A 21,829-nucleotide genomic window follows, 5' to 3' on the forward strand; every position below is an offset into this window, starting at 1 on the left:
TCAATCTAAGGGCTCCATAAGAGGATATAATCTCCAAAATCACACCTAAATTTCCCTGAATTTGGGTCATATATCCTCCAAAAATCAAGGTGTCCCTGAAAACAAAGTCCATATTTCTTCCTTCTTCTCCTTCCTACTCCAGCAATAGACATAAAACACCAGCCTTCTATGTCTCTACATAGAGGTTATTGCAGTACCACTAACACTTACTATCCCATCCTAGCATGCTGATCTCCAACCATTCTGATGCTATGACCTTCACATTGTTGGGCATCCCTGGCCTAGAGGCCCAGCATTTATGGCTCTCCATCCCCTTCTCAACCATGTTTGTTGTCATCCTCATGGGCAATGGTGGCATTCTTTTTCTGGTCGCAACAGAGCCTTCCCTTCAAACACCCATGTACTTTCTTCTGGCCTTGCTGATGATATCTGACTTGGTATCTACCTTGGCTGTGCTTCCCAGGCTCCTCTGCCTCTTCTGGTTTGGTGCCCATGACATTGGCATCAAAGGATGCCTTGTTCAGATGTTTTTCATCCATTGTTCATCTGTAGTGCGTTCAGCCCTCCTTGTGGCAATGGCCTTTGACCGCTATGTGGCAGTTTGTGAGCCACTCCGTTATAGTACCATCCTGAACCATACCCTGGCCGTGCGGCTGGCCCTGGCAGCCCTTGCCAAAGGAGTAGTCCTCATCTTGCCCATGCCATTACTGCTCCAGAGGCTGACCTTCTGCAGGACAGGCATTCCTCATACCTACTGTGACCATATGGCTGTTGTGAAGATAGCTTGTACTCATACCAAGGCCAACAGTGTTTATGGATTGTTTGTAATCCTCCTGGTGATAGGATTTGATCTCCTGCTTATTGGAGTCTCCTATGCACTGATCCTACATGCTGTGTTTCACCTCTCATCCCGAGATGCCACTCTAAAGACACTTAATACCTGTTCGGCCCACTTCTTTGTAATCCTCATCACCTATGTGCCTGCACTTTTCTCATCCATCACCCACCGCATAGGACCCATTATCCCTCCTCATGTACACATCCTGCTTGCTAATCTATACCTCCTCATGCCCTCCTTGTTCAATCCCATTATCTATGGAATTAAGATGAAGGAGATCCAGGACAAAATGGCAAAGTGTCTGTGCAGGAGAGATACTCTGGTCATCTACCCAGGACATAAAGATGGGAGTGAATAACCTAGATGGGTCTTTGACACTTAACCTGATGCCTCTACCACCCTACACTCACTCAGGCTGGACACAAAACTTTATCAGCCACCTCTATACATATAAGTCTCCCCCAGAAATGGAAACTATATAGGCTCCTAACATGTAAATGTTATAATTGATTCATTATCTGGACTGGCTTAATCCGTCTTCTGCTGTCTTTGTACCATAGGGTGAGGCTCTAACCAGCATCTCATCTGGGGTCACACATCTAGTAAGTGTCTGAAGATGGATTTGAATCACGAAGATAAGCTTTCCTAATTCCAAGCCCAGTGCTGTATTCACTGTACCACATAGCTGCCCATGTATGACTTTAAAAAAAAACTTTATAAATAAAAATATAAAAGAAGAAATATTAAACATATAATTTACTGAACACAGTACAATAAGAATAATGACTGATAAAAGGTCAGGAAAGGATTCAAACAAATGATACCTAAATAATTTCATATTAAAATATTGGTAGGCCAAAGATTAATCATAGAAACAACAGATAATTTCATTAAAGGAAGTGAGAAAAATGAGACAACTTTGGCAGTGAGGTGGTGTAGAGAATAGAGTATGGGACTTGGAATCAAGAAGACCTGAGTTTAAATCTTACCTCAGACATTTATTAGCTATGTGACCCTGGGTATGTTATTTAACCAATGTCTGCCTCAGTGTCCTCATCCACAAAATATGGATAATAGTCTACCTCACAGGATTGCTGTGAAGATTAAATTAATTTACATGTACAAAGCACTTTGCAAACCTTAAAACAGTGTATAAATCCTAGCTATCATTACTATAGTTATCATTTACATCTCAAAACTTTTGGTACCCAGCCAAAGTTACACAATAAAAACATTAAAATCTCAATATGACGTAAATAAATGCAGAGAAAGCTTTTTGCCTAATAAAACACTGTCCTATTAAAATATTTCAAAATAAAAGTATAAGTGAACCATTTCTTAATAAGAAAAATAGTATCTATCTAAAACCAGGTGGTAGCGGTATTTGTAATGGGAAAATGATGGAAACATCTCAAGAAGATCAGAGGTAAAGCAAGTGTGTCCATTGTCATCACTATTATTTGAATAGTTCTAGAAATTATAACTATAATAATGACAAGAAAAAGAAATTTAGAAAATAAGCAAAGCCAAAGAAATACAAAGATTTCTTTTTTTTTTTTGCACATAAGTAAACTATGATGATTTACTTAGAGAATCTTGGAATATTAACAAAAACTAATTTAGATAATAACTAAATTAAAGGAGCAGGATATAAAATAATTCATAAAACTTATCAGGATTTTTTTTTGTATATTGCCAACAGAAAGCAGCAAGAACTGGCAAAAAATAAATTTCATTCAAAATAACTACAGAATTTGTAAAATATTTGAGAGGCCAGCTACGAACACATGTAGAGGAATTATATATTTTAAAAATTTGCCTGATCAGATCAGTGATTTTATTGGCCTAGAAAGGTCAGAGGGAGCAACTTTCTTTGTAAATATGGATCAACATAATTTCTGCAATGTATAGTCTTAGAAAGGTTCCTTGAGGCACTAAGAGCTTGAATAATCTATCTAGAGTCACAAACCAGTATGTACCAGAAACAGGACTTGAACCTACATCTTCCTGACTCTAAGGTCAATAATACCCTACATCATGCTGCCTCTCATGCTGTCGTTGAATAAAACTTTAAACACTTTTCACAAAAATAAAATCTGATCTGAATAATTAGAGAAATAGTGACTGACAATGGTCAGACTATGCCATATAAATATAATAAAAATGACAATATTTAAATTCAGTTAGTTATTCAGTGCTTTCCCAATAAAAGTACTAAAGGATTAATTTATAGAACAATAAAAATAACATAAGGAGCAAAAGGTCAAGTATCATAAGGAAAATAATGGGAGAGGGGGAAGAGGGGAAAAGGGGAGCCTAAAAGTACCAGATCTTAAATTACAGTATGAAGCAACAAATCATCAGAATTATTTGGTACTAGTTAAAAGATAGGAAAGTTAATCAGTGTAACACGTTAGACCCAGAAGCAATTGAACATAGTAACACCGTGTTCTATAAACCCAAGGACACAACTACTGGAATATGAACATGCCATTCAACAAAACTGCTTGGAAAAAGCTGGAAAAAGTTAATTTATAAGAATTTCTAATCAGCAATCAGGTTTAGCCTGGCATTTCATATAACATACCATAATAAGCTCAAAAGGATTATGAGACCCTGATATAAAAGACTATATCATGATTTAGAGGAATAAAGAAGTAGACATCTTGCATAAATATGGATGGGGAAGACTTCTTAACCAAACAAGGGATAGAAAGGATTACAGGAAACAAATATACATATTTTTTTTGCACAAAAAAAATCAAGACAATTAGAATTAAAAGAGAAACAGTTAACTAAGAAAATATTTAATTGAATTTCTCTGATAAATTTGTAATATCCATGATATTTAGGGGAACTGATACAAACATGTGAGAACAAGATCAACTCTCCAAGGGACAAATGTCAAGGGATATAAACAATTCTCAAGGGAAGAAAGATAAGTTATCAATAAACCTATGAAAAAAAGTTCAAATCACAAATGATATAATAAATTAAAATTTAAACAGTTCTGAGGTTTTACCTCACACTCATTGGATTTTCAGTTACAAAATAGTAAAATGACAATTCTTGGAGGGGCTATAAAAAGACAGGCACACCAAGGTACTGTTGATGGAGCTATGAAGAGGTATAAGCAATCTGGAAAATAATTTGGGAACTATACACACAAAACTTAGAAATTCCAAGGGGGCTGAAGAAAAAGTGCAAGGATCCATATACACAAACATATTTATGGCAGCACTTTTTGTTGTAATATAGAACTGGAAACAAAGTGGGTGCCCATTACCCGAGGAATGGTTGAACAAACAAACTATGGCATATAAATGTAATGTGATATTATTGTGCCATAGGAAATGCAAAAGGATCAAATTCAGAGAAACCTGAAGGAAAACAATTGGAAAGACATTGCAATGACCAGTTCTAATGCCAGAAGACTGATGATATGTAGAGAGCCGGCTTTGGGGAGCTGGAGGGCTTAGGCCAGCCCAGATCTTACCTGTAGCATGTACTAAGCCTGACAGCTGTGAAACTCAGGATGTCGGCTCACCACCCCTCTGTTTAATAGGAATGTAAATGTATAACCTATATCAGATTGTGTGCCTTCTTGGGGAGGGTGGTGGGGAGGAAGGGGGAGAAAAATTTTAAACTCAAAAGCATATGGAAGTGATTATTGATAAAACAAAATAAATTAATAAAATTTAAAAAAAAGAAATTGTTCAATCACTTTTGCTTCATTGGAACAATACACCAACAAACAAATTATGCATTAGAGGTTTTTTAATACAAGCCATTTGAGAATTCATGCCTTTAAGCTGGCATGGCTGTATTAAAATTGTCTGCAGTTTGGCTCCTCAACTCCTTCTAAGGGTTGGACATTAGGCCTCTGCCTCATAAGGCATCAGTGTGTATACATATATATGTACATGCACACACACACACACACACACACACACACACACACACACACACACACACACATGTGATGTGTGAGGCCAGATTGGAATGCTGGAAGTTGAATCTTCCTGACTCGGGCCTGGCACTCTATACACTGTGCCATCTTGTTGCCCATATATGTATATAATGTGACAGTAATGGGTCAGCTTGGCTTTGCATGTAGAGTTCCTTCATTAAAGTATGCTTAGGGACAGAAACAGTCATTCTCACCAATACTACACACTGGTGGAAAGATGGACATATCACCAACCTTTGTTCCTGGCACTGGGGGACTAGGAGAAAAGAGAGGCTTGACAGTGCCTTTGAGTGACATGGGCTTCGTTCCACAGATGAGGGAACGTTTGATAGCGTTATAGAAAAGGAGAGTTCCAGTAAGATAATCCAGATTTATGCCAATTTGAGGCATAGGACTTTTACTTACTGGCGTATTAATCCCAGGTAAAAATCATGTCCCTTCTTCTTACAGCAAAGCCTATTCAGGGTCTTCCCTGAGGTCCCTCTAGAGATCCCTAATGCCCGTTGAGATTGCTTACTCACATCCATCTCCCCGGAGCATATGTCGGAGCAGAAGTCTTGTTGACAAATGACATCACAAAAGTGAGATTTTTCAGTACTCTTGGGCTGGTCTGGACAGTCATCTCTAGGTCTCACACTCTTCATATCTTCAGATATGATGACATAGGGACTGGCTGTTGTAGGATCCATGGTGATATTCACTGCAGAGAAGAAAGGGGAAAGTTGACATTTATGAAAACCATGAAAAACTTTTCTTCTGAAGTACACTGAGAACTCCTCTTCCCAGGGCTTGCTGGATACAGAAAGCAAGAGCAGCCCTGTCTACACCTCCTCCTTAACTCCTTGGGAGTTCTAATTCCCAAATCAGATGTCTAACATCAAATTTGGCACCTTTTTACAAACTACCTCCAAGGCTAGCACTGACACAATTACTGGAAGCCTGCTCTAGGAATCTGTTGCAGAGTGCTCAAATTAAATTATAATTTCTTGATTTTTCCACTCTCTCCCTCTTACTCTTAGAGTAGCCTGAGTATCACTAGTTTGTGTGTTTTTCTATGCAACTTTTTTTAGGCAGCTATATGGCTCAGTGGATAGATGATTGGATCTGGAGTCAGGAGACCTGAGTTCAAATCCAGCCTCAAGCACTTACTGGCTTATGAGTCAGGGCAAGTGTCTTTGTCACTGCTTGACTCAGTTTCCTCATCAACAAAAGGAGGGTAACAATAGCACCTACCTCCTAGGATTTTTGGAAGGAAAGAATTAGATCGTATTTGTAAAATGCTTAGCATATTTTGTCTGGCACATTTTATGCACTTTGTAAATGATAGCTATTATTTTTTCTAACTGACAGAATCACAGAGATTCTCTTAGAGGGCCAGAGTCTCTTGGACAAGCTAGCTAGAATACCCATTAAAATGTTCATAAGCAAATGTCATCAACTCTAAGAGTCCAAGAACATGAGCAGAACAATGAGTACAAATAATGAAGATGGATGTACAATATTCCTAAGGATTCCTGGCCCTGAGATTTGTAGAATATGGGGTCTGGGAGAAAGAGGAGGGACAGAGACAGCCTAGAATATAGTCCAACCGCTCATTAGTACAGTTTCCTCTAGATAGGTGATGATCTGTCCTCCAGTCTATGATGAAAAATGAGGAGCCCAGGAGATGCGTCACTAGGGATGATAGCCTGGAGCCGGTTGTCCATGTGTTTGTTTGGCCTGGTAGATGACCCAAGGTGACATAGAGCAGCAAAGAACTGATTCCCTCTCACCTCTCCACACCAACCAGTGCAGAGTAGATCTCTTAATCCATCATGCTGGCAGTCTTTAGCCATGGACCAGTTGCCTGGAACGAGCTTCGACTCTCATAAATGGAGATTGGGGGTTGAGGTGAGGATTCTACCGATTTGGCCACCTGGAAAAGCCCAGGTGTAGAATCACTGACAAAGAGCAGTTTCTTACCTTAGAATTTCTTTAGCATCTCCTTCATCCTAGTGGCAGGATATTCTCTTAACTCAGGGGTGAAAGACTTAGGCCTTTCAGAAAGCAGTGGCTCACTCCTACAAAAAAGAAGGTCTCAGTTACTCCATCTGCCCCATATCCACCCACCACGGAACAGCTGACCACATGATAATTCCAACCTCAGACAACAATATCTAGATTGCAAATGGAAAGTTACCTTTGCAACATGTCTTTAACCTCCTGTGGGAAGAAAGAAAGGTTGGTTAATCTATCAAGAAACTATTCATTTCTCTCTTTGTCAGATTTCCTTTATAGATTCTGCTAGTTTCAACCCTTTAGCCAGCATCAAAACTTTAAAGAGTGAATGCTGGCCCATTTTGCCAAACGGAACAAAGGTGTTAAGGTAAACCTGGACTTTGGTCACATGATCAACCTCAAAATGAAAGGCCCTCCTGAGTGGAGAATTGTAAGAAATGCCTGTGATGGGCTCTAACCATGCTTGTGGCAAAAGGATAGAACCTCAAAAGTCCAAGGCCCCATATGGAGATGGATCCCCCCCAACATCTTGCCCATTGAATACAGCACCTGTCTATGGAGAACTTCCCTAATTACCACCTCAAGCAGCTCCAAATCAGGTTTGTATCCCTGTTTGATCTGTCTTTTGGATGGCTTCTTTAGTGTCGTTGTTGTTTTATTGTTTTTTTTTTTTTACTTTTTGGAGAAATGTTTTAAAGTAGCTGTTCATTCATTAAATCCTCCCTCTCATCCTAGTTCACTCTTTTTAGACATTTAACTCTTCCTCAAATAGGAATTTGTGCACTCTCCAATATTCTGTTCTAACAGCATTTTCCACCTAACAAGATGTTTCTGTAAGATACAGGTTTATCAAGTAACACACAAAAGTCATTACCCTGCCCTGATCAAATCACAAATTCCCTGCTTAATTTTCTTGTGGCCCAAGCTGGCTGTACTCAGGGATCTTGCTAGCTTTCCTCACATCAACAACCACCTTCACGGAAAAGAGCTGGTGTTTTTTCTAACCACCCCATGAATTAAATCATCTGTCCCATGGCACTGCCACCCACAGCAGTTGATGCTTCCTTCTCTTTGCTACGTCACCAAGCTAACTTCTCAATGGGATGTGACAATCTCCCTCCCAGATCCCTTTCTCCAACACATAATCTCCCCAGTCATGTATCCCTTAGGAGTCTAACCTCATTGATCTTATCCAATTGTGATCATTCCTCTTCTCCCTCTTCCCTCAGACCATTTATATATGTATGTATGTAGCTGTATGTAGGTATACAGGTACATACATATGTATGTATATGTGTATAACTTGAACTATTTAAATTTGCATTTCATTCTAAATAGATTTATAGTGTTTTGCATATATAATTTGTCCATCGTCACTGGTCCATCTCTGAGGATATTGCAAAGTGTACCTCAAAGAGTCTAATGAATTATACTTGAAATGGGCACTCCAAGAGACCAAACTGGAAAGAGTGATATTGACTGACTGACTGACTGACTGACTAATTAGGACTGACTACACATGTCCTCATGGATTCTTCAAGGCATACTAGCAATTAAGGAGAGACAGTCAAATGCTCACATTCTTCTCTGAAACAAGAAGTTTCAATTCCATGATCTCTTTACTAGGTAAAAAATGTCCTGGAGTTTCTCCTGTAATCGATAAAGGAGTAGGAAGTCCCAAGGAACAAGTTAATGATGGATCTTAGATGGACAGTATGGGTGAGGTTTACAATGATGAATGTAATTACTTTGTGCAGTTTTTTTTGAGACATTTCCAATTTTTTAGAAGACATTGAGTAGAATTCATTTTGGGTATCTGGATTTAGCATTAAAGGAAAATAATGAGAGAAATGGAAAAGATAGGGACTCCAAAGTACAATCCTATTTTTGTTTTTGTTCTTTTTTAATGTGTATGCCTGTTCTCTGCCAAACTTTTACCTATATCATTGTTTCTCTTCACAAAACCTGGTAGTCTTATTCAATATTCCTTTGAAGAAGGGCAAAGAGCTACATAAAAGTTCTTGGTAGATTAGAAGGAGGGAGTTGACCCAAGAGAGCCCCAGGCAGCAATCAGGTGTGAACTCTGCAGTATTTTAGCCTATTGATTTTGTAGATAACAAACCTGATTTATATTTAGATATCAAAAGGTACTGACTCCTGACTTCCAATCCAGGGAGGATGTTAGTCTCTTTTTTCTGCTATTAGCCCTTTCCAAAGGCTCAAATGTATATGTTCTCTAGCTCTCTCTCTCTCTCTCTCTCTCTCTCTCTCTCTCTCTCTCTCTCTCTCTCCTTCTCATAATCAGGGTTAAGTGACTTGCCCAGGGTCACACAGCTAGTAAGTGTCTGAGGCTGAATTTGAACTCAGGTCCTTCTGACTTCACAACTGGTGCTCTAGCTCTAGTGTGTCACCCAGCTGATGCAGTTTGGGGTTGCTGAGAACCTCAAAATGTCAGGGTACAAGTTGGTGTCTGCCTGGAATGAATTAATACGCTCAAATCATCTTCCAGTCAAAAAGCAGTTTATTGTAACATGAATAGAAGTGGGCAAGGTGCCTAGTGAACCTGCAACTTAATGGGGGTGAGACTGATGCTTATATATAAAAAGGACAATGAAAGGATCTGGATGGGATTAGGGAGTAGCAAGTAGTCTGTGGTGGGCCATGTGTAATAGTGAAAGGAGTATTGATTAGTCTGGACTGGGCCAAGAGCTGCAGTGAAAGAATATCAAGTAAGCTAATTAGGAGATCTACTTGGGCTGAGGTAGACCAGTTGCCTTGGCCCCAAGGCCAATGATCTGGGCTGCTGAAATGTATGGGAAAATTCAGGGACTGGGTTGCTTTCAAAGACATGGTCTTTTCCTTTTAATGGTCCAGTTGCCATCACCCCATTACAGCTGCACCTGTTTTCTAGGTGTCTCTGGACTCCTGTGTCTGTGTTTAAAAGTTTCTACTGATCCTAGTCTATTCATGAATATTAATTGAAAGTGATCTATTCCATTAAAAATCAGGTTTTTTCCCCATACATAGGATTATACACTTTTGCAGGGTAAGTTATTTTTTTTCTAGGCAATTGGGGTTAAGTGACTTGCCCACGGTCACACAGCTAGTAAGTGTCAAGTGTTTGGTCTGAGGCTGGATTTGAACTCAGGTCCTCCTGACTTCAGGGCCGGTGCTCTATCCACAGCACCACCTAGCTGCCCCTAAGTTATTTTTTATTATATTTTATTATTTTATTTTATATTTGCCTTTTAAAATATGACAAACACAATCTTCTCTCCTTTTAAAGTAGTTGCTGCTAAATATTGTGCTTTTCTAACTATAAAAAGCATATTTCCTTGGATCTTGAAAATTTCCTTTCTGAATACTTACAGTATTTTTTTAAATTTGACTTGTAAGTTCTGTATTATGGCTATGAAATTCCAGGGAGTTTTTGTTTTGTGGTTTATTTTAGGAAGTGACCAAAAGGTTCTTTAATTTTTCTTTTGTCTACATTTTCTAATATACAGTCAATTTTCTTTTATGATTTCCTGAAACATGGTTTTGTGTTTAGTTATGGATTTCAGGGAATCTGATGATTTTTAAATTCTCTCTTCTTAACCTATATGCCACATGTATCAAATGTTTTGGGCAGAGACCTCATATATTTTTTTCTTTTTTTTTTTCAATGTTTTGCCTTTGTTTTAATATTTCTTATTACCTCATGGAGACATTAACTTTTGTTTGCTCTTTTCTTTCAGGGAGTCTACCACCTGGGTAAGTTTTTATTTTTACCTTCTGTTCTAAGATATTTAATTCCCCTTTCAATTTCTCAAGTTCTCCCAAAGATCTCCTGCCTCGTTTTTATTGCCTGCCTCATTTCTTCTAGCATTTTTTTTTTTATAACTGGTGGCCAAGCTTGCTTTCCTCTGAGACTCTGCTTGTACTTATTGTGATGTATTCCCTTGTTCTGTGTTTACCTCTTGATCATGTCTCAATCCATTATTCATTGTGTTTTATGTTTTTTTTTTCTATTTACTCATATTTTTGGCCTTACTTCTTCTTTTGGGATCTTGTGTTTGGACCAGTGACTTCTAATCCTTTTGGACTTGTTGAATATGGCTCTGTTTGCCCCTGTCTCTTTTGTTATCTGGTTCTCATTGTTGTCCCCAATCTAAATGAAAGGCTGGTATTCATACATACCTTATGTTATAGAGACAGCAGAAGACAGATTAAACAATGAAGTAATTGCAACATTTATGTGCTAGGAGCCTATACATGTTCCATTTACAGGGGAGATGAGTATGAGGGTTTCTATTAAGATTTCTCTTTTCAGCCTGAATGTAGTGTGGCAGAGGCATCCGGTTAAGTGTCAAAGACTCATCTTGGTTATTCACTCCCATTTTTGTGTCCTGGGTTGATGGCCAGAGTATCCCTCCTGCACAGATGCTTTACCATTTTGTAACGGATCTCTATATAACCCTATATAATAGGGTTGAACAATGAAGGCATGAGTAGGTATAGATTAGCAAGCAAGATGTGTGCATGAGGAGGGATGATAGGGCCCAGTCGGTGGGTGAGGAGGGAGAAAAGTGCAGGTACATAGCTGGTGAGGATTACAAAGAAGTGGGCCGAACAGGTATTAAGTGTCTTTAGAGTGGCATCTCGGGATGAGAGGTGAAACACAGCATGTAGGATCAGTGCATAGGAGACTCCAATAAGCAGGAGATCAAATCCTATACCAGAAGGATTACAAACAATCCATAAACACTGTTGGCCTTGGTATGAGTACAAGCTATCTTCACAACAGCCATATGGTCACAGTAGGTATGAGGAATGCCTGTCCTACAGAAGGTCAGCCTCTGGAGCAGTAATGGCATGGGCAAGATGAGGACTAATTCTTTGGCAAGGGCTGCCAGGGCCAGCTGCACAGCCAGGGTGTGGTTCAGGATGGTACTATAACGGAGTGGCTCACAAACTGCCACATAGCGGTCAAAGGCCATTGCCACAAGGAGGGCTGAACGCACTACAGATGAACGCACTACAGGGTGAAAAACATCTGAACAAGGCATCCTTTGATGCCAATGTCATGGGCACCAAATCAGAAGAGGCAGAGGAGCCTGGGAAGCACAGCCAAGGTAGATACCAAGTCAGACACCATCAGCAAGGCCAGAAGGAAGTACATGGGTGTTTGGAGGAAAGGCTCTGTTGCAACCAGAAAAAGAATGCCACCATTGCCCATGAGGATGACAACAAACATGGTTGAGAAGGGGATGGAGAGCCATAAATGCTGGGCCTCTAGGCCAGGGATGCCCAACAATGTGAAGGTCATAGCATTAGAATGGTTGGAGATCAGCATGCTAGGATGGGATAGTAAGTATTAGTGGTACTGCAGTCACCTCTGTGTAGAGACATAGAAGGCTGGTGTTTTATGTCTATTGCTGAAGTGAGACAGAGAAGGAGGAAATATGGGCCCTGTTTTCAGTGATATCTTGGTCTTTTGGGGGAGATATGACCCCAAATTCAAGGAGATTTAGGTGTGATTGGAGAGATGTTATCTTCTTGTGGAGCCCCTAGCTTGATGCAGGAGATGTGCCTTTAATGTACTCACCGCAGGAATTCCCTGTTCTGTAAGGAGAGAAATGGCCCAAAGCTCCAGGAAGGCCCCAGTGTGAGTAGAGTGAGAGCATCCTTTCTGTTGAGGAGTCCTTGGACCTGAGGGAGACTCCTACTATACCCAGTAGTTACCCCCAGGCACCTCAGTGCAGTTAGGCAGGCATGGCATATTCCACTGCTATAGGTAGCTACTTCTTAGCATAGAAAGGTAATGATCATGAATAGAGCCTGGTTTGAAGGGGCATACACTCTGTATTTGATCTCTTCATTCCTATGCCCTTGAAAAACCTACCCAGATATCAGTTCCTGTATATGTAAATATGCAAATGGATTGCATTTGATGACCAATGAGGTCCCTTTTAGTTCTGATTCTATGGTTCTATGAGCATGACATTTTCCCCCTACAATTCTTGTATTTCCTTTGTTTATTTGTGTTGACCTTTATGTTGTTTCTTTCCAGTAGAATGGAAGCTCTTTGAGTTCAGGGACTGTTTCATTTTTGTCTGTGTCCTCAGTACCTAACACAACGTCTGACATGCAGCAGATGCTTAATAAATGCTTATTGATTTGAATTGAATTGAAATGAGTATAATGGAATGATCACATTCTTTATTTGGGGCTACTATATTAAATCAGAATTAAAAGCTCTGAGCCTTTTTTTTATGAATTATTTTTGCCTGCCACATTGCTGTTAATTAATATGGAGCTTTTTGTTTGCATGAATTATTTCCTGCTTACATACACAGGAAATCATTCCCCCAGCCAAAGAATCTAAACTTCTTGAGAGTTGGGATTGTTTCATTTTTTGGTGTTTGCATCCACAGTGCCTAGCACAGTGTCTCGCATGGGTTCTTAACAAATGCTGATTGGTTGATTGATCCTATGCTGCTATACTTTAGTGTATCTCAAATTATTGTCCATGTCCTCCAGGTAAATCCCACAGAGAGGATTTACTCAACATTTGGCTTGTATTTTTAAAGCCTTTGAAAATTTCTTGAACATAAGCATAGCACTAAGACTGTTCATATTTTATTCCTTCCTCTTGCTCCTTTTCTAATCAAGTATTTCCCTGATAATACCTTTCATGCTACTTTAACATTTTATATTATTGTCAGTGATATGCCCCAGCCTGCTAACAACCAGTATGCCTTTTTCCAATGTCCTTTGAATGACCTAAAATTCTGATTCTTGGAACATTTTGGTAATTGGTGACTTGTAACTATACAACATCACCAGAAAATGCTCCTTTCACAATGCCTCTCTTAAATGTCCTTTTCTCTCTATTCATATAGCCACCACCCTAGTTTAGGTCCTACTTGCCTCTCTCCTGGACTATTGTACTAATGTCCTAATTAGACTCTTTTCCTCAATTATTTCTCCTATCTAATCTACCATCCACATGACTGCCAAAGAGATCTTCCTATAAGATAGGTGTGAGTATATCACTCTCCTGCTCAAAAATCTCCAGGTTCCCTAATACTTCTAGAAGGAAATACAAATCCTCAGCCTGGCATTTGAGGCCCTCCATTATCCTTTCTGCTCTTTCTGTGATAGTTCTACAGGCCAACTGGATATTCGCCATAAATGACATTCTGTCTATGACCTCATCTTTGCACAAATACTCCCCCAGGTCTGGAATGCATTCCCTCCTCCTCACCTCAACACCATGCACACCTCAAGCACAGGGAATATGCCACCTCCTATATGAAGCCTTTCATGTTCCTCCATTTGTTAGGGTTCTATCTTTATTGAAATTTCTTGATTTATGCAATACTTTGTACTTATCTGTGTAAATGTTCTATCCCTCCAATAGAATGAGAGCTCCTTCAGGGTAGAGGCTGTTCTGCCTTTGTTTTTACCTTCCTACTGCCTTGTGCCTTAAGCCTTCTCCTCTTCATGTTAAATATCTGTAGGTATCTATTTGAAGTTTGTTGAATTCAATTGAGTTGACTTAAAAAGTTGGCTATTTTGGTGAAAGAGAGTAGTTCAGGATTGCTGAGAGTTCTGTAAAGTTTCCAAATTGTGATCTATTTCACTCTCTTCTTCTTATCTTTTTCTGTCTTCAGCTCTTTGTTCATCTTCAGTGTCTCTCCAAGATGTATGTAATAATAGATTCAATAAACAAATTATCCATCCAGCTGAATGTTGAGTAGAGAATGTACATTCTACATGCATTTGAGTTTTCTTGTGTAGATCACTATGTTATTCTCTTTTCAGCAGCTGTGAATCAGCCTGGGGAAACCTTAATGGATCTGAGGGCTTGGTTGAAGCAGTTCAATGCCATATTTCAAACAGGAACATACAGAAGCTTTTGCCGTGAATAGGGAATTGCTATTCCTTTCCACATCTGCACAGTACATTCTTCAAGACAATGGCAAACACCCCTGATGAGTAAGATGTCTCACTTGGTATCATTTTCAGGGGACAGTTGAATAACTTGCATTTCTCAAAAAATATTGTATGATCTTAATTCATTTGTAAGAGTTATAGCTTGTTAGAAAATAGCCTTTGGGGTTACGTTGCGTTTCATTAAATCATTTTTTTCCCCAAATCAGCAAAGAATAAGTAACAAAATAAAAGAATTTCAGAGTTGCAAGGGCCCCAGAATCCTTCAAGTCTAACTTATTCTTGGAACTCATGCTCATCCTCCATGGCCTCTTGACTGACACATAGTTATTCAGATTTTGCTTGAAAACTTCCGTTGAGAGGAAACCAACTACATTCTGTGACAACTCATTCCATATCTTTTTTAGATAGTTCTAATTGATAGAAGGTTTACTCCAACATTAGACTTAAACTTTTCTCCTTGTAGTGTCCATCTATTATGCCTAGTTCTGCCCTCTGAGGACAAGTTGAGCAAAAACAAATTCCTTCTCCTAAAGAAACCCTCTGAAATACTCAAATATAGGTATCATGATCCTACTAAACCTTCTCTTCTTCATGTTAAATATCTATAGTTTCTTCAAGCAAACCTCATCTGACATGAACACCTCATCAAATGTTTTGCTAAAATCTAAGTTTATTTATTGTAATCCCCTGATCTTTTAGCTTAGTAACCTCTTCAAAAAGGAAATGTTTTGTTCGACATGACTTATGAGTGAAGCCATGCAGATTGTTGTATTCTATATACCATTCAGTCAACTTTGCATCTATAAAGATGCAATTTCCTGAACATTATCATCAAGAAAAACCTGTCTGCTGCTGGGTGACACACATCTGTCATTCCTGCTACTGGATTAGGATGAAGTTAGTGGATCAATTGAGTTCAGGAGTTCTGAGCTGCTGTAGGACTAAAGCCAATCAAACATCCTCATTAAGACTAGAAGCAATATAATGAGCCCCTGGCAGCAGCAGAGTACCAGGCTGGCCCAGAATAGAAATGGAGAAGAGCAAAGCTTCTGTGCCAATTAGCAGCAGAATTAGACCCATGAGTAGCCACAGCAGTTCTAGTCTGGGCATGATAGGTAGGTCTATAAGGGAAGGAAGGAAGAAAGAAAGTAATAAAGAAAAAGAAAGGAACAAAGAAAAATGAAGGAAGGAAGGAAGAAAGAAAGAAAGAAAGAAGAAAGAAAAGAGAAAGAAAGAAAGAAGAAAGAAAGAAAGAAGAAGAAAGAAAGAAGAAAGAAAGAAAGAAAAAGAAAGAAAGAAGAAGGAAAGAAAGAGAAAGGGAAGGAAGGAGAAGAAAGGAAGGAAGGGAGAAAGAAAGAAAGAAAGAAAGAAAGAAAGAAAGAAAGAAAGAAAGAAAGAAAGAAAGAAAGAAAGAAAAGGAAAGGGAAAGAAAGGGAAAAAAGATAAATCTCGTTCTTTTTTCTTATGTTCAAAAAGGATATCTCAATCTGTGCATATATCACTTTCATAAGAAAAAATTAGCATGGAAAGAATGGAAAAATGTATATTTTAATGATAAGAGAGACTGGGGTGTTAGAGTCTGCATATGATGGTCCCACTATCATCAAGGACAAGAATTGATTGCAATGGATGATGACAAATTTGTTCCATTTTGCATCTAGTTGTTGTCCTTCAGTTTCATCTATGAAAGCTTTTGAGATCATCCAGCTTTGTCTGATCTGTTATCAAACTTTCTACAGGCTTGTTACCCCTCCAATATGTTCTGATCTTTTTTGAAGTTATGCTATTTGCAATTTTCTGCTATTGTCCTCATTAATGTTTTGCAAAATATACTCAAATGGATTTTGAACTCATTTAGATATTCTTTCCAATGATTCATATCATAACCCATCAATGGTTGTTCAACACACATCCATGTCTTCCCATGTGTTTGCTATAAGGACCTTTGTCTTTCCCTTCTGACATCTCAAGGGTATCAATGAAACATTTTCACTGTATCTCTTATCCTTCCGTATCATTTGAAGAACTGGAGTAAAAAAAAATTCAGGGAAATAGATAAACAACATAAAAGATGATGGGTGGGTCATATGGCAAGAGAAGGAGAAAACATTACAATGCAGGGTGCATAGTGGGTGCTTAATAAATACTTATGGATTGATTGACTGTGCATTACATACAAATATTGTTTTAATCCAAGTACGACTTTCTATTTATTACTATTAAATTTTATCATTAAGTGGAATGAACCATTCTAATCTCTTGAGATTTTTTCAATCCTGATTCTTAACCAATAATTTTACCATTTCTCCCTGATTTGTATAATCTTTAAATGTGATAAGCTTGTCACTTGTGACTTCATCTTATCAATGATAAAAAATGTTGTGTATATATTTTATATTCAAAAGACAGATCTCTGGAGGAGAACCAACCAGAGAGTTCCCTCCAAGTTAATGCATATACTTTCACCAGTAATTTTTGCTTCAAACAGCAGAAGCATCACTAGGGTGGAAAAACAGAGGACTTGCTCCATGGTCCTAATATGGGGTTGTCTACTTCCTCCCAACAGTTATTCTCTGACCCACCTTTCCTGCCCCACTTGTGATCCTTTCATTGGTCCTGTGCTACAAAGCAGAAATGCCTTCCTATCTCCACCCGGCTCTGGGGTGCCTCTCCCAGACTCCCAGAATCTTTCACACCTTCCCTCAATTCCAAGATGTTTTCTAGGAACTCTTTCAAAAAGCTTCCACCTCCTTCTTATACTAACTGTCTATACTAATCACTAAAAGCTTGTGATTGTCCCTCATTGATTCTTCAGCTGGGTTAAAACCAAGCCTACCATTAGTGTTCCTTAGTACACAGCTCATGTATTAGTATCTATAAAAAGGAATTATACAAAGTAGAAAAAAATCCATCAGCCAAAGAAAGTGATGCCAGAGAAAAGACAGGAGAGGGGAATGGGTAAAAGGAGGCGATTTTTCTCATGTGGTCTCAACCTTGTGTGACATGAAGCTTAATCTAGCATTTCATTTTGGCAGTTGGAGTTACCTGAGAGAAATAATCATACTGTCTAAATTAATTGGTAGGGATAATGCTACCTAGAGAAGGAATGAGGGGGGAGTCCAGAGAATGATGAGATGGAAAGCATGAGTAAAGGGAAAATATAAAAAATATCAAGCTGGGAAGGGAATAAGAAAGAACTTAGGAGGGTAAATATGGAGAAAGTGAGACACAGGAAAAGGGAGAGGTGAGAAACATAGATTCTGAGAAAGGAAACAGAAGAACGAAAGTTTTGTAGATGGGAAGAAAGAACACAGAAAATGAAAGGAGAGTAATGAAGATAGGAAGGTATAAGGCTGGGGAATATTTTCATGGGAATACATCAGTACAAAAGCATAAACAATATCATTACATAAATATACTCCAGCAAAATCCAAATATGTGTATATATATATATATATATATATATATATATATATATATATATATATATATATATATATATATATATATACACACATATACACATATACACATATACATATATACATGCATACATATAAATGTAGATATGTGTGTGTGTGTATATATATACATATATATATATATACATATATATATATATATACATATATATATATATAGATATATATAGATATATATATATATTCTTCAAAATATACTCCAATATATATATTGGAGAAATATACTCCAAACAAATCTACCCAGAAAATCTGGATGGAAGGAGGAAATTTATGACTTTTACAAAATTGGTTACAAACCTAGAACAGAGACAGGAGGAAACAGTGATAGAAGACTTGTTCTTTCTTGGTATCTGCTGGAACGGTCTCATTTTGCTAAAAATGAAAGCAACTGAAAAACTCCTAACTTGTCTAAAAGAAAATTTATTTTTCAAAAGTTCACGGAGGGGCAGCAAGGTGTCACAGTGGATAGACCACTGGCCCTGGAGTCAGGAGGACCTGAGTTCAAATCTGGCCTCAAACAGTTGACACTTACTAGCTCTATGACCTTGGCCAAGTCACTTAACCCCACCCCCATACACACACACACACATACACACACACACACACAAATGTTTAAAGAATCCACAAGGTGAACTACCCTTGTGAGTCTGATTCTCAGCAACATGGAGTAATTGGTTATAGGAGTAGAATGGATGGTAATCTTAGGAGGAAGGTAACAGAATCTTAAGTTTAGAATAGAAACGCAGAGGAAATCGGATCATAGTCTGTCATGCATCCTTGCTTTTGCAAAGCTACTTTTCTAATAGCCAAATGAAAGGATTGATAGGATTCTCTACCCTAAAATACTTCATGGGAAGTCAGGCAGAGAAAGCCTAAACATCATCTTTCAAGAAATTATCAAGGAAAACTACCCTGATATTCTAGAACCATAGGGTAAAATAGAAATGGAAAGAATCCACTAATCACCTCCTGAAAGAGATCCCCCAAAGGAAAACTCCTAGAAATATTATAGCCAAATTCCAGAGTTCCCAGGTCAAGGAGAAAATATTGCAAGCAACTAGAAAGAAACAGTTCAAATATTGTCAAAACACAATCAGGATAACACAAGATTTAGCAGCTTCTACATTAAAGGATTGGAGGGCTTAGAATATGATATTGCAGAGGTCAAAGGAGCTAAGATTAAAACCAAGAATCACCTACCCTGCAAAATGAGTCTAATCCTTCAGAGAAAAAAATGGACATTCAGTGAAATAGAAGACTTTCAAGCATTCTTGATGAAAAGACCAGAGCTGAATAGAAAATTTGGCTTTCAGATACATGACTCAAGGGAAGCATGAAAAGGTAAACAGGAAAGAGAAATCATAAGGGACTTATTAAAGTTGAACTGTTTAAATTCCTACATGGAAAGATGACATTTGTAACTCATGAGACCTTTCTCAGTATTAGGATAGTTGGAGGGAATATATATAGACAGAGGGCACAGGGTGAGTTGAATATGAAGGGATAATATCTAAAAAATAAAGTTAAGGGGTGAAAGAGGATTGTACTGGGAGAAGGAGAAAAGTAGAGGTAAAATGGGGTAAATAATCTCACATAAAAGAGGGAAGAAAAAGCTTTTACGGTGGAGGGGAAGAGGGGGGAGGTGAGGGGGAATGAGTGAATCTTACTGTCATTGGATTTGGCTTAAGGAGGGAATAACATACACACTGAATTGAGTATGGAAATCTATCTTACCCTACAGGAAAATAGGGGGGAAGTGGATAAAAGAGGGGGATGATAAAAGGCGGGGCAGATTGGAGGAGGGGATAATTAGAAGCAAACACTTTTGAGGAGGGAGAGGGTCAAAGGAGAGAATAGAATAAATGGGGGGTGGGATAGGATGAAGGGAAATATAGTTAATTTTTCACAACATGGCTATTATGGAAGTGTTTTTCATGACTACACATGTATAACCTGTATCAAGTTGCTTGCTTTCTCAATGAGGGTGGGCAGGCAGGGAGGAAGGGAGAGAATCTGGAATCCGAAGTTTTTAAAACAAATCTTAAAAATTGTTTTTACATGCAACTGGGAAATAAGATATACAGGCAATGGGGTGTAGAAATCTATCCTGCCCTACAGGAAAATAGAAGGGGAAGGGGATAAGATAAGGGAGGTGGGGGGGATGATAGAAGGGAGGGCAGATCAAGGGAAAGGGCATTCAAGGTGTCTTGGGGTGGGGGAGAAGAGAGATGGGGATAAAATTTGGAACTCAAAATCTTCTGGAAATGAATGTTGAAAACTAAAAATAAATTAATTAGAAAAAAACAAAAAAGCATTTTTAAAGCTATATTTAGGGGAAGAAGAATAACAAAGGAGGGGCTATTCCACTGCCTAGTATACATAAAACAGTGATAAGGTATAAGGAGAAAATAAATTTATTCAAATATTATGTTACTTGTTTTATTTTGCAAAAGGAAGGATCTTTGATCTGGGAAACAAGTAACTAATATAGATTTGAAATTCAAGATATGTGATCAGATAATAAAGACTTGCACACGATAATGAATAATGAAATGAGTAGAACCAAGATTACGTTGTGTATAGTGACAGCAATATCATTTTAAGAAAGACTTTGTGTGAATAGGTTATTTTGTCTATTATAAATTACCAAATTAACTATAAAGGACATTTGAAGAAAGACACTATCTGTATCCAAAGAAAGAAATATATGTAAACAAATTTAACAAATTTAACAAATTTAAAGTACCAGGCCTGGTCTGACAGCATGCCAGAGTTAGGAAAGAAACAGAAGATGGAACTTCTTAGATATTAGCAATGCACTGTGCAATCTCTTACACTGCCCTTTTGTGCCTTCCTTCTGAGACTCCCCCCACCACAATTTTCCTGTCTGTGTGTTGTTTGTCCATAGTTGTTTGCATGTTGTCACTCCCAATAGACTGTGACCTCCAGGAGAGCAAGAACTGTCTTTTACCTTTCTTTGTATCCCCAGAGCTTAGCACAGTGTCTGGCACATAGCAGATGCATGATAAATGTTTGTTGATTGATAGGATGAAAAGATGTGGGCAGCATAATACATAGTTATAAAGATTCCAAACTGAGTACAGGTATGGAAACAAAGTGGAGTGCCCCAGGTATTTGTTCTTGATTGTGTGTTTGGAACAATCATCTGATTATAAGATAATAAAAACACTTAGTCCTAGAAGGGACCTTAAAGATCTTTAAATCCAGTTCCCTTATTTTAAAGCTTAGGAAAATTGAAGCTTAGAAACATTAATGACTTCCTTAAAGTCACCAAAGTAGTTGACAGCTAAGTTAGGATTTAAACACGGCTTCTCTGACTCAAAAATACTCTATGCTTTCCCTAATACATCACTGACTCTCAATGACTTGGATAAAGGGATGTTTACCAGATTTTCAGATAACAGAGAGCTAGGAGGGACAAAAAACTATACATATTGAATAAGACAATAAGCATTCAGAAAACATGATAGAATGAGAGGAGACCTTGACTGGGAATCAGAAGACTGGGGTTTGTATCTCAGTTCTGCCACCTACAATCTTTGTGACCTAGCTCTGTTCCTCATCTATCAAAATGAGGTA

At 38.3% G+C, this 21,829-nt stretch overlaps 1 protein-coding gene and 1 pseudogene across 1 annotated transcript; one reads left to right on the plus strand and one right to left on the minus strand.

The window, feature by feature from the left end:
* Positions 1-224: 224 nt before the first annotated feature.
* Positions 225-1,597, plus strand: LOC110200552 (olfactory receptor 52P1-like). Its single transcript, XM_020975920.2, has one exon. It carries the CDS (start codon positions 225-227, stop codon positions 1,194-1,196), a length of 972 nt encoding a protein of 323 aa, XP_020831579.1. The 3' UTR covers positions 1,197-1,597.
* Positions 1,598-11,171: 9,574 nt separating this feature from the next.
* On the minus strand, positions 11,172-12,141 carry LOC110200551 (olfactory receptor 52P1-like; annotated as a pseudogene).
* Positions 12,142-21,829: the final 9,688 nt, after the last annotated feature.

Source organism: Phascolarctos cinereus, unplaced genomic scaffold, assembly GCF_003287225.1.
Source record: "Phascolarctos cinereus isolate Bilbo 61053 unplaced genomic scaffold, phaCin_HiC Scaffold_726;HRSCAF=1367, whole genome shotgun sequence".
NCBI lineage: Eukaryota > Metazoa > Chordata > Mammalia > Diprotodontia > Phascolarctidae > Phascolarctos > Phascolarctos cinereus.